At 47.2% G+C, this 13,843-nt stretch overlaps 1 protein-coding gene across 2 annotated transcripts in view; it reads left to right on the top strand.

Moving 5' to 3' along the window:
- The window catches only part of DHX35 (DEAH-box helicase 35), a 2,070,470-nt gene that overhangs the window by 482,923 nt on the left and 1,573,704 nt on the right, over nucleotides 1–13,843 (top strand). For both annotated transcript variants that reach the window (XM_069652289.1, XM_069652288.1), the window contains exon 6: nucleotides 11,684–11,745. In XM_069652289.1, coding sequence (XP_069508390.1) covers nucleotides 11,684–11,745 — 62 coding nt within the window. The remainder of the gene's footprint in view (nucleotides 1–11,683; nucleotides 11,746–13,843) is intronic.

Here is a 13,843-nt window from a genome sequence, read left to right as displayed (position 1 = left end):
ATGGCTGGGTTCTCTTGTAGCCTCCCTCTGGTTGGCAGATCTGAGGAATCGGCGCATCATCAGGAGCATCAACATTTATGTTCCTTGATTGTATATTTGTATTTAGTTATACTAGCATTTGAGACCCATACCCTGTACCCTCCACTGGAATCCATTTTCCCATTTCGGACCTACACTAAATATAAAATCACAGCTGTCTATCTCCGGTCTCCTGCTCTTTCTTTCCAGGGTATAGAGACTGCGGGTTGTGTGCCCAGGCCCAGTATGCCTAACCTTAGATTTAGCCATTCTAACATGATGAACAACACAGTAGATTCCCCCCTCATAATTCCCCCCCCTTTCTCAATCCTTTCAACTTTAACCTATAACGGAAGCCCCCCCACCCTCCACTGAGAGGCCTATTCCCTTGGTTTCCTTTTACTGTCTCCCTTTTCACCCTTTCCTCATTCTCTTCCCCACTCCCTTTTTCTTTACCTATCCCATCCCTGCTTCTTCCACCTTTATTACCCCATCGCCTTGCCCCCTCGCTTCTTTCTCTCCACCAGATATTCCCAGAACCCCTCCTCTTTCCCCACTCCCCATACCTTCTTCCCCTCTATCCCATTCTCCCTCTTCCTCCCCACTGTATCGCCTCTTAAAGGACCTCACTTTCATCCCCTTAATCACTGAGTCCATATTAGACAGTTAATTTCGTTGGTAGAGGTGTATTTAGCTTTTTTGAAGTGTCACAATCCTGACCTATCATTGGTGTCCATGATCTTCCTCGACTGTCTTACAGTTCTGCTTTCTTATTCTCTCCTGCTGTCGGGACGTTTTGCCCCAATCGGCTCTGATTTCACGCTTGAATATCGTCCTGCATTATTCATTTATATTCTCGTCCTTCATATTCAAAAGCCAGGGAGAAGTGGAATGCCCATCAGTATCTACTGTCCTTAATTGCTCCCCAGCTACTGTGTCAATTACTTACACATCTTACTCCTGATCATGGTACAGATGGAGGTACTCGTATATTCTGATCCTGGTCCCGGTCTTGCTCTGGCTAGGATCCTCATTTTCTTTGAAAAGATGTGAAAGCATACCACCGCCACTCTCATTCATCCCCTTGCCCCTCTGCTACCTCTGTGCTCTCTCCAGTGTAACTTTCAATCCTCGCTGATCCGCAAAGAGGATGTTCATTATTTCTTGAATTGCGTGTTCCACCCGTTTACTCATTTCCGTCTTATCCTCTGGGATACTAAAGAAGAGGCGACTGTTGCGGCGCTCCCGATTTTCTATGTAGTCGGCCTTCAAGTGGTGCTCCTCCTGCCTGTGTTAAACTCCCAAGATACCGACTTCCACCTGTGCCCCGAGGACGTCCACTGACTTTTGGTTTGATTCCAGTCCATGTATCCGATCTTCAATATAATCAAGGCTCTCGTTCAGTTGGTTCAGTCTAAATCCCATGTCCGCCTTCACAGATGCCAGTTCGTCCTTTACTGTGTCGTCGAGTTGCTTCCATTATCAAAGGGTTAGCGTGACTGTTGTTATCTTGCTGAAACTTCTGCAGGGTCAATTTCTAGCTCATTAGGCATGCAATGAGGACTGCTCACCACTTTCTTTGTTCCGATTTTCTCCTTCTTCCCCCCCTTTCATCTCTTCCTTCTCCCATTTTTCTTAAATTTTCTCTCCCCCTCTTTATCCTTCTTCCTCCTTTCCCTCTTGTTTTTACACTTTTTCCATCATTTTTACTTCTTTCTCCACTTCCTTCTTTTCCCCATTCTTCACCCCTCCTCCTTTTGCTACTGATCCTCTTGCTAGGCTACAACTTTCCTGTTTCTTTTCTCCATTCTTTCCTCTTCCTTTTTTTTTTTTTAATCCTTTTCATGTTTGTCCTTTCCCTCTTTACTTCTCTTCTGATCCCCAATCCTTTCATTTATTTTCCTTATATTTCCCCTTTTGGCCTTTTGTCTACTCTACTTCTGGAGATTTCCCTGGGGTTTGATCCTCGTCCGCACCGCTTGACCCTCTGGGAACACCCACTGGAGCCTCTGCATAGTCTGCCTTTGCTGGCACCAGTTCTTCGACCCTGAAGTCACACCGATCAACACCTGACCTCCGTGGCTCTGAGTCTTCCAACCCCCTGTTTTTTCTGCTCATGTCTCGCGTCCCTGGACCTCCCTCTGGGGTGGTTTGCCCCTCACAGCCATCCGCCGCTCCCGTTCCACCCAGTCCTTGGGCGACACTCTCCCGGGTCTCTTCGGGATCTGGCTTCACGGGCCCGATTTGCTAACCCTGAGGCCATATTTACCATCCAGGGCTCTCCTGGGGCTCTGGCTCTCCGATCTGACAACTTGGGTCCTTGCCATAGGCAGAGTTGGACTGGCCTACGGGGACCTCTGGAGATTTCCCGGTGGGCCTCTGCACCGTGGGCCTCTTTTGTATTTTATTTTCAAATGTTCTCATAGGAAAAGCATCAGGCTTACTCAAAATGTGTAATATGGGGCCACTTTGAACATTATTTTTAGAGCCTCTTTTGGTTCCCAGCCCACCCCTGGACATAGGCCACCCTGCGTTCTCTGCCTTGGCATCCCTTGGCTTCTCCCCGCTGGGGTGTCTTCCACGCCTGGGGGCTGCTGCAGCGCTGTTCTTCTTTTCCTTTTTCCGGTCCCTCTTAAATCATCCTCACTCCTCTCCCCTCCTCAGTCTGGCTGTCTCCTCAGGGATCCACCTCCTGGCTCCCACTGCGCAGGTGTCTGAGCCACTTCAACGCTGTGTGGGCCCACCACACCCTTTCAGGGGAGGTTTGCTGTTACTTACTTTTCTCCCCTTTTACAGGGGGAAAGGGATAAGATTTGCCCTATATTTGGGGGGTGTGGCTAACCGCCATATAAAGAAGACGTGCTCTCGGTGCGCTCCGAGTGATGTGATCACCATAAACTGATTTCGTATGCATTAAATGAACTCCTGAAGCCTGTGAACCTCCACATCTATCGCGGACACCATCTAGCACCTTCAGGCTGCTTCCCACGACCGTGAGTGCCCTGCTTGGACCTAATACTACACGGCACGATACTACGGACTCGAGCCCAAAATGGTGGCTCCCTCACACCAACCCGAGTAGCAGTCCTAACACTGGAACTGCACCGGATCTCTAGCACAGTGCCTGCGGCGCAGACCGGAGGCCAACGCCCGCACACGGACGCCCAACAGAACCTTTGCTCTACCCCGACCTGAGAGGAGGGGCAGCGCCCTCAGAGTCGCAGGCCAGCGGAGGCTCACACATCCAAGCGCGCAGACGGGAGGAGGAGCAGCTGAGACGCGGCACCCTGCCTGCCACGAGCGGAGCCTTCGGAGGGATGCGGGCGTACAGACACACCAGAACTGCTGCGGAGACCCATCGAAACAAATGAGGAGACGACTACGGAGAGCCCAGGCGAGGCAGTACTCATGAGTGGGGGGAAAAGTCCACATAACAGCCTGCGTACCGGGGGGCCAAATACAGGAGCCGTGCCACCCTCTCCCCCCTCCCCCCCCACAACCTAGCACAATCACTGGGACCAGCAAAGCAGATTGCCCTGAGGGGACAGGGACAGAGCGAATAGGCACAATGCGTGCAAATCCTAACTACCAAACGGCTCATCTGGAATCCCGAGGAGCGAACCCGTGAGTCCCGGTTGGGCCCCTGCATAAACCCGGGCCATCCTGCAGGGATCACCATCAGACCTTTTACTAGAGGGGCAGGCTACAATAAAAGCACACAGGGCCCACAAGGCATACCACAGGCCCATATCACGGGACACTCCTACAGCCACTAATGGGATCACGCTCGCAAGACACGCAAAACAGGGAAGCCATAACTAGAACAACAACGGTGTGCACGGGAGACAGCACGACTACGCATCCTCGCCACTCACTGGCCACCGCAAGCCCATATCAGAGACGGCAGAGCGACAGCAGGCTAGCCAAGATGACTACGAAGGGGGCAAGGTCCAAGCAGCGCCAAACCACCATTGACACCTTCACGGCTGGGGGACACACTGGACCTGAAACAACAAACGAGATAACCACAGAGGCGCAACCTGACACCCCAGTAGCGGCGGCTGAACCCAGCAACACCCAGATTCTTGAGGCCAACAAAATGTTCCAAACAACTATGGAAAATAAAATTGACGCAGTGGCCATAGACCTGGGCCTCCTGCGCCAAGACGTCCGCTCCTTGGCCAGTAGGACTGATACACTGGAAGTCCAGGTTCGCGAAAACACAGAAGCAAAAACTCAGCTTCTAAAAGATGTCGTTGTGCTACAACAAAGAGTGAAGAACTTGGAGGACAGGGCTGAGGAGGCAGAAGGGCGGGCACGCCGGAACAATATCCGCCTTCTGGGTCTGCCGTAGAGTATAGGAGGATCTGACCCCACAAACTACGTGGAGAACCTCCTGCTGCAAGATATAGGTGCTGAGAAACTCTCGCAAGGCTTCACGATTGAAAGGGCCCATCGATCCCTCACCAAAAAACCTCCCCATGGCACTCCGCCTAGACCAATGATAGCAAAGGTACTTAACTACAGGGACCGTGAGACCATCATGGCCTACTTGCAATCAGGTGGCCAGATCCAGAGAGATTCTGCTAAAGTAGCTATCTACCCAGATTACACCTTCCAGGTCCAAATAAAAAGGGCACAATTCATACACACCAAAGCCAGATTGAAAACTGCCGGACTGAGGTACATGCTCCTTTACCCTTCTAGATTAAAGGTAATACGCAACAACAAGGCCCACCTGTTCGACACTCCGGCAGAAGCCCAGGACTGGATGGACAGGGAGCAGATACCAGACATTGTTGAAAAGAGGCGAAAGCCACGCTGAGCCCCACTCCATAAAAGCAGCACGCAGGCCCATTGACCTACAGGGGCCCTTCAACATAATGGCCAAGTACAAACGCAGCTGGAATGATTCCTTAAAGCGAGACACCGGAGACGAACATCCTTCTACCCCCAGAAGTTCTTAGGGTATATATACCTGCCCGTAGGGCTCCTGGAGACCAATATTCGATCAAACGGAGCGGAAACGGGATAGTCACAACGGGGGGACCTCGCTGGACCTGTTTTAAGTTTGGGGTGTTCAAAGTTATTGGGGGGAGGGAAAATGGGAGTTAGCACTAAAGTTATGAGCCGAAAAGGGGAAACACCAAGACCACAAGTAAATACCATATACAGCACACTAAAAGCACAGCCTCGTGTGATGCCAGGCACAGACACCCAACTATCCAACACCCATGGCTGAAAGAATAAAGATCATGACATGACATGGAATGTCAGAGGCATGAACAGCTTTGTCAAGCAACGCCACATCCACGCATATTTAAAAAGGTGCAAGGTTGGGATAGCCATGTTCCAGGAGACCCACCTTAATGCACAGAAACTTGAAGCAATAGCCAAGACCTGGCGCGGAACCCTAATAGGATCCTCTTACTCCTCCTACTCCAGGGGGGTCCTGATTTGGATCGACCCGACCATTCCCCTCAAGTTACTAGGCACTAAAACCGACGACGAGGGCAGGATGGAGTTAGCACATGGCACTATAGAGGGAAAAGAGGTATGTCTAATCAGCACCTATGCACCCAATCACGATGCAACAGTCTTCTTCCCCTCGCTATACTCACGACTTGGCTCTTACAGAGATAACACCATAATATGTGGAGGAGGCCACAATTGCACCCTAGACCCCCTAAAGGACAGATCAGACAACAAACACACCCGCCCATCTCCTCCTGCCAAAATATTAACCACACTAACACATCAGCTCCTACTCCAAGATGTGTGGAGGGAACAACACCCAGAGCAACGAGATTACTCCTTTTACTCCCCGCCACATGCTGTCCACAGTAGGCTGGACTACATATTTGTGAGTAAAGAACAAGAAGCCCTGTTTGGGGATGCACATTATCTGGCCAGGGTTACTGTCTGACCATTCTCTGCTGGCAATTACCTGGGAAGTGTTGCCACCTAGGCCCCCGATGCCTACTTGGAGGCTCAGGCCCTGCTCGACACAGCCTTTCGGGAGCACATAAGAGATAGCACAGAGGAGTACTGGCAGACAAACCTGAATAGTGTAAGGCACATAAGCACGGTGCGGGAGGCATATAAGGTGGTCATGAGGGGAGAAATGATCGCAGCTGCGGGAGGCGCCCAGAGATCCATTATAACCTCATTAGAACACGCCGAAAGAGAGCTTGGAGAACTGGAGGAGAAGGCAGACAAAACCCCGGAACATCTGCAAAGGGAGACCGAGCTTAGACAAAACACATTGGGAGACCCTGCGGAAATTAAGTCATGCTAAATACATTGAGAGAACCTACGCCTTAGGGGAAAAAACCGGGAAACTCTTAGCCTGGCTCTACAAGAGGGAAACCCCCCGGACACCTATCTGTCATATATGCAAACCAGACGGCACCACTGTACACACCCAAAATGAAATCGATTCAGTCTTTACCAAAACCTCTACTCCAGCACCACGTCCCCAACCGACACCGAAATCGACGATGTCCTAGACATCATTAAGCTAGCCAAACGAGACACACAGATGGCAGAAGCTCTGGACGAACCCATCACTCCCGACGAAGTACTGGTAACCATTAGATCCCTACCGTCCGGAAAATCTCCGAGTACAGATGGCCTCCCGGGAGAGTTTTATAAGTCTTATGAGGAGACCATGGCCCCACTACTGGCCCAAGTGTTCAACAAGGCCTTCGAGAGAGGCACCCTCCCCGACACCATGAGGGAAGCCGTTATCATCCCCCTCCTAAAACCTGGGAAAGATGGAACAGAGTGTGGCTCGTATAGGCCCCTCTCTATGTTGAACGTAGACAATAAGATCCTAACAGCTCTGCTAGCAAGTAGACTGCGTAGAGTGGTTCCCCTACTGATCCACCAGGACCAAACGATCTATGTGCCAGGGCGATCTATCACTGAGAACCTGCGCAGGTTGCACCATGTTATATACAGCACCGAAAACAGGGCTCAGAAATATGCTGTGGCATCCCTAGACGCCACCAAGGCCTTCGATTCGGTACAGTGGAAATGGCTATAAGCCACCATGGTGAAAATGGGGATAGGACCCGTTTTTTTTAAATGGACCCGATTAGTATACACTAATCCAACCGCCAGGGTACGCACGAATAAAACATACTCCAACAAATGGCCCCTCCATAGAGGTACCCATCAAGGATGCCCATTGTCCCCCATGTTATACATCATCACCACTGAACCCGTGGCGGCTTACCTCAGGCAAGAATACAGTGATGGGGGCATTGATATAGATGGCGTGACCCCCCTTATCTCCATATATGCTGATGACACACTATTATACCTACACGATCTGGAACACCTCCTGCCTTACATCCTAGAGACACTAGACGGATCCCATAGATATACGGGGGATCCAGATCAATAGGGACAAGTCTTGCCTCTACCCTCTAGCTGCTCTGCATAGTAACGAATCCGGATCTCTCCCCTCCTTGGCCTTACGATGGCAGGCAACTTCCTTCAGATACTTGGGAATCACTATACACCGAAAACCTAAAACCGAACACATCCTTAACACGGTTAGAGCCAGAAATGCCCTCGAGAAATCAATGGACTTTTGGAGCAGGCTGCCGCTCTCTGTGGCCGGAAGGGCGGGTCTCATCAAGATGGTGGCACTACCCCGCCTACTACACAATTTCACCAATGTCCCATTTAACATCCCCCCTTCATTCTTCGGAGAAATAAACAAAATCTGCAGGTTTCTCTGGCAGGGACGCAGACACAGGGTGGTATTGAAGATATTACAGAGACCGCACGAAAAGGGAGGTATGAAAGTCCCCAACTTTGAACTATACTACTTGGCGAGTCAACTGAGGCATGTAGTGAGATGGATGGCAGACGAGTCCACAACAGACACTCTACTCTTACAACCGACCCTGCCTCGGCTGCTACTCAGAGACTTACTTTGGGTTCAGGTGGGTGCACTACTAAATAGCCCATACCTAGTCAGATTGGGGTGCCAGCTCTGGAAACGTGACTGTAGGATAGCGGGGATAGAGGACCTGTACTCCCCTCAAATCCCCATAACAGCAATCATGGCAAACAACCCCTGGGGGCAAAGGGAAACGCGTACCCTATGCGAGCCATACAGTGTAGCTACACTGGGAGACCTGATACAAGAACAAGAGATCCTAACATTCACTGAACTTAACGAAGCCACAGGGCTACCCGCAGGACAGTTCTTGCTCCATAGTGCGGTGATGCAGACTATGAGGAATAGATGGCCCGAGACCACTAACCTGGTAAAGGAGCACGAGATCATAGACACCATGCTAGACACAGCTGAAAGGGGCCACGAAACGTCGCGACTCTACAAAGCATTAATAGAGGGCACAACCAGAAACGAGCTCAAGTGCAGGGCTAAGTGGGAGAGCGAACTGGGCCTAGAATTCGAAGATAAAGAATGGGGGGAAAATAACCCACTACCACAAAAAGATTTCCAGAAACGCCCGCTTACAACTCATTCAGCTCTACATTACAAAAAGAGCATACCTCACATCAGAAGCCATATCAAAGTTAAAAGGCGCAGGAACCCAGGTATGTCCCAAATGTAATGAACCCAGCGTGGGAATGACCCACATGTTCTGGGGTTGTCCAGTGATACAAGGTTTCTGGGCACAAGCTGCAGCAAGAGTGGCAAGTGCGGGCATTGATGTGGAAGTGCAAACACCTGCGGCCTCTATCTTTGGCAGATACAAACGCAGCAGTAAAAACAAACCACTGAATAGGCTTAAAGATCTAATATATACAACGGCAAAAATGTGCATACCCATGGGATGGAAGAGCCCTAAAAATCCAAGCGAAGCACAATTGTAGGGGGACCTTATTAGGTGGATAACAGCCGAAACTGGAGCATGGGAAACTGCAATACAAGAACAGAGACTAGACACCAGTGAAGGCCTGCACCGATGGATAGCGCTAACAGTGCCATTGCTCCATCCCAATGCTTCAGACACTACCTCAGACGAAGCGAATTGTCCAAGTCCGAAAGCTGGTGGTCTTGGGGGGGGGGAGGAGTGAGGGGGGGAGAAAAATTAAGATATGTTGATCATGAACGTCGCATTAATAAAGTTATATGTTTGGTTACAAATTGTTAAAACCAATAAAGAAATAAAAAAATTAAAAAAAAGATTTGCCCTATATTTGTTCCACTGGGCCTAGGAGCATCTGAGCTCTGTTACAGAGTCGCCATCTTTTCCGCACCCCAAGTGGCCTCCTTTTGATTTACGTTTTAGTTGTTTAGAATGGCCTGGATCCCAGACGTTTTCACAGTTTACTGTATCTTGGACATGCTGCTGTTCAATTATTGCTTTTTGTTCTTCTCTGACCCTGCCAGAATACAGCCATCAGTTTTCACTTGGTTGCTCCTGCCCAACTGGGTCAGGGCCACCACATCTTTTTAAAATCCTTTTCGCACGTGTCTTGAGTCTGCTGACCCTTTTAGGCACGCACACCTTATGTTCTAATGCGGGGAAACACTGCAGCTGCATTGGTTGAGCACCATCGGGGTTTGCCTGAGTGCTGTTATGAGAAACGAACATTCTCGTTGCTCCTTCTTCCCACGACTGAGGTAATTGCTCAAGTGCGATTTTACTCCATTCTTCTGGCCATAGTACTTCTGAATCGTAGTGTGCAACCGGGACAGTCGGATGAAAATTAATCCCAACTGTATCTCAAGAACAGTATATTTCTTCCTCCCCTCGCAATCGATACTGGGCCATTAGGGAATACTTGCAGCTGAGTGGTATTTCCCCAGGTGAGCATGGATATGTCTGTAGCCGCTCTTCTCCTGGGAATGCGGTTACCCTCTCGTTTCTCCTCTGTTGGGGCGGCAGTTAATTAATCTTCCACTAGGTACGTTTGTGATGCATTGAATTCTATCGGGCGCTTACGGGGATGTGAGCACCTTCCTCAAAGTAGGCCTGCATCATCTCAAGTGCCTCACTGCACAATGGGACTGGACTGCCTTCCTCAGCAACCGTGCGCCAGTCAGCATATTTCTACTTACCACATGGTCTAATACCTGGGGTCCTTGCCCTCGTCAGTGCAGCTCAGGTCGCTCCACAAGGTCTCCAAGGGGCCAAGCTCCTTCACTGTTCTCTGTTGCATCCTAACTGGTCACTTAACAGCACCATTTAATTACACTTAGTAATGGTGTGTAGGGCCTGTTTGCTGTCTTGCTGTATTGGGATTGGTCAGGAACCGTTGAGCTTTCTAGCATGTTTCACACTTGTGAGCTTGACAGTATCAATACAGTCTGGTATACTTCCATAGTAAATTAGTGTGGAATATGGAGTCGGAGGAGTGCAGAGGAGAGAGAAGATGGAGGAGAGGTAGGTGGGCGAGGGCTCAGAAATAGAAGACATGAATGTGGCGGAACAGGACCAGATGTGCCATCTGCTCACCCAAGTAACCTGGCCATGCCCCACGAGGAGCATTAACTAGAACTGCATTAATAAATTAGTGCTGGTGCAATACTAGTAAAAATAGTGCACTTGCTAATCATTTTCAATCAAGCAGTGGAAGTCAATTCAGGAAATGAACAGATGTTACTGCAGTTAACAAGTTCTAAGCTAGACAGCATTTTAGCAGTGCTTGTCCTTTCTTGATAGACTGCCTGATGAGTGGCTGGAGGACGAGTGAGGGACAGTAGCGTGGCTCTATCACCATATAGCTTGGCCTTTGCTTACACTTTACCTCCCAGAAGTCTGATGAAGTCATCCATCTGCAACCTACATAGGATGAGGGGGTAATTATTGGAAAGGTTGAAATAGCATAAGTGGGGAGAAGGAGAAAGACATGCGACATGAAAATGACACAAATCTTATGGTCCGCAGAAGTTCTCCTAGGTATGACGAGTGAAAAAACCAGGGCTTTGGTCCAAAGGTTAATGTGCTTATAGCACCCAAAGGCAGACTTTACCAGCGCATTAATTCTACTGCTCTTGCTGCTGCGATGTCGTTTTAATAATTTAGTCTGTCAGGCCATTTTTCATTCTGTTTACCCTATTTTTATTATGCGTTGTAGTCATTAGTATTTTTGAGCAACTGTCTCTTTTTTTAGTCCCTTTTTACATTTTATAATAAGTAGGTAATTGAATAGAGTGTAAATTGGCCCTTGCGCACTATTTTTTTACTGTTTTTGCAACAGACCTCTCTCTGATACTATTTGGGAAATGTGCTTTTTGGACTCGAGCCGCCATTTCCTAACTATCTAACGTTTTAGCACCAGTCCAGCAATGCAGCCACTACTTAGTGTTGCTTTCACGAACATCTGATAAGTATGAAGGAATCATCTTGTGGAGAAAATCTGTAAATACGTGTCTGCACAGTGGATTTGTAGGCATGCGACCATAGCCCCTCAAGCATACACTGATTAATCTTCAAAAAGTGCTGAGCTCTCTCTTGCCATTCTAGGTAAATGCTATTTGCCCCTCTAGCAATCTGTGACTCATAGTATCATGGTATTTGGGACCATCTGTTAGTGTGTGGGTTTTCAGGAGGAGGCAAATGTTAAAAACTTTCCAAAAACGTAGAAAATAGTTTCCAGAGCATTCCGTTCCATTGAGTGTGTTTACAATGGTGAACAGGACGAAACTCAACTGATTTGTAATTCTGTTTAGTTTTTGACAGATGGAATGCTGGTCCGTGAAATGATGGCAGACCCTTTGATGAAAAAATACAGGTACAAATGTGCATTCTGCCTTCCGAATTATAATTACCTCAAATAACATGTATTTGTTTTCTATTTCAGCAGCCGCTTATGTGATCCCCATTTGCTTGAACTGTCTAGTTAGCTTTTTGTGCTACTTAATTGTCTAATTGTGAAAGTTTGCAGAAACGTTCACCTACATATTGAGAAATCTGTAACGTTGTAAATTCGATAGGAGATTGTAGAAGGCTGGCACACAGACCTACTCAATTTTGATAGTCTGGAAACCACATCACATGAACTGATAGGAAAAGAGAAAAATGGCAAATGCTGCTAGGTTTCTGTATGGTAGATGAGTTAATAAGTAAACATGTCGATTCATGTGTAGAAAGGCTAACCTTTAAAACCACCTCACCCCTCAACTTGTTTTACTAGTTTCAACTTTAACTTCTACCAAGTAATGCATTGTTGTGTAAACTAACAAAAAGTAAAATTAGCCATCACTGCTAAGTACAGTAGGAGGTAGTCATTTTACCTCTCACCACCCGCTCTATGTAATGATGTGTGTTCATCCCAGGATCACACACCTTTCTAACGAACACTTTCTGGCTTTTCTGAAATCCCTTCATGTGTCAACACCAACAGTACTTATGGACATATCTGAGTCTGGGGGTTCAGTGCCACAAAATTAAGATTCATTTGTTTTATGGGACAGCATGGATTTCAATTGCTTAACTCTTAGCCATAGAACACTCACTTATTTTCTCACTTTTTTCTCACTTTTTTTTCTTTTAAATATTGCTCAATCACTGCGATATTGCACTGGGGGCAGTCATTACAAATGTACTCAATACATAAAGAAATAGTGATTTTCATTATTTCATGCAAGTTTGAACAGTTGATGGTTTTCTCGTGGCAATGAAGCCATTCTCAATGGGTTATATCTGGGTTACCATTTTAACTGAACTATGTTCTACCTGCAACTCGGGCCTGAGGGTGCACATATTTTTTTAAAAACACAAAACATTGAACTCACTTGCCACTGTTGGTGTAAAGTCCATTTCAGGCTAAAACCACCGGCATACATAAATATTTGAAGCACGATTATCATCATTTTTTTTATTTTATTTCATGTAGTTTATACAAACTTTTGAAATACAAAAATCAACACATTGCTCACACTATTACTACACTGAAATTAAATGTTTATCATGTACTCATAAAATAAAAGGAAGAAAAAGTCCGAGTGGTGGAGGAGAGCATTCATTATGAGGGACTCATGCTCTGACCATCTGTTCTCATTCACTGTTCAAATTGGGTGACACCGACTCAAGCATCGATTGTAGTTCTAGGAATTTCGTTATTGTTATCATCAGTGGTTTGCTTTCAGTTATGCAGTTGACACCACCATTCTTCGTTACAGTAGGTCAGATGCTTGTCCATCTCCTTCCTTAGGCATTTCTCACGTTGTTCTCCCAATTTGCTACAAAAGAGGACTAGATGTTGTAGATTTTCATCCTCAGTTGAGCAAAATCTACAGATTGTATTTATTGATGGAATCATCCATAGATTTCTCAAAATTTCTTTGGTTTCGAATATGTTGAGACGGAATTTTAGATGGTCTTCTTAAAAGTTTGCATGGTGCGATGGTCAGATATTTTGAGAGAGTATTAAGACTTCTGACTTCTGTAGGGGAGTTTTGCATGGATTTGTATGTTAATCTTCGCTCGCCAATTTCTATCCAGTCAAGCTCCAGCAACTTTCTTTTGACTGCATCCCGGTTATTCCATAATGTTTCTTCGTCAGTACCCAACTGGTTTAGGATGTCTTTACATTGTTGTCTCCATTTCAAACTTCCTTTGTAGTTTCTTGTGGATTAGTATTTTAAAGGGTGCCAGGTCTGCTTCTTCATTAGTCTTTCGGAATAATGCTAGTTTATTCGATATTATGCTAGCATTTAGCGTAGAGATCCCGACTTCGTACAGGATGCAGGAAGTCGAAGTGCTTTGTGGAATCTGGAGGATTTTCTTCCAGAAAGAGCCTTCACATCTTGACCAGATCTTAGAGTCGCATCCAAACATGTTTTCAGCTCTGTAAGTTAGTACTAGAGTGACTTTACTTTGGTAGAATT

This window comes from Ambystoma mexicanum, chromosome 3p (assembly GCF_040938575.1).
Source record: "Ambystoma mexicanum isolate Mex_15411 chromosome 3p, UKY_AmexF1_1, whole genome shotgun sequence".
In the NCBI taxonomy this organism is placed as follows: Eukaryota; Metazoa; Chordata; class Amphibia; order Caudata; family Ambystomatidae; genus Ambystoma; species Ambystoma mexicanum.
This window is presented reverse-complemented; position numbering and strand designations above follow the sequence as displayed.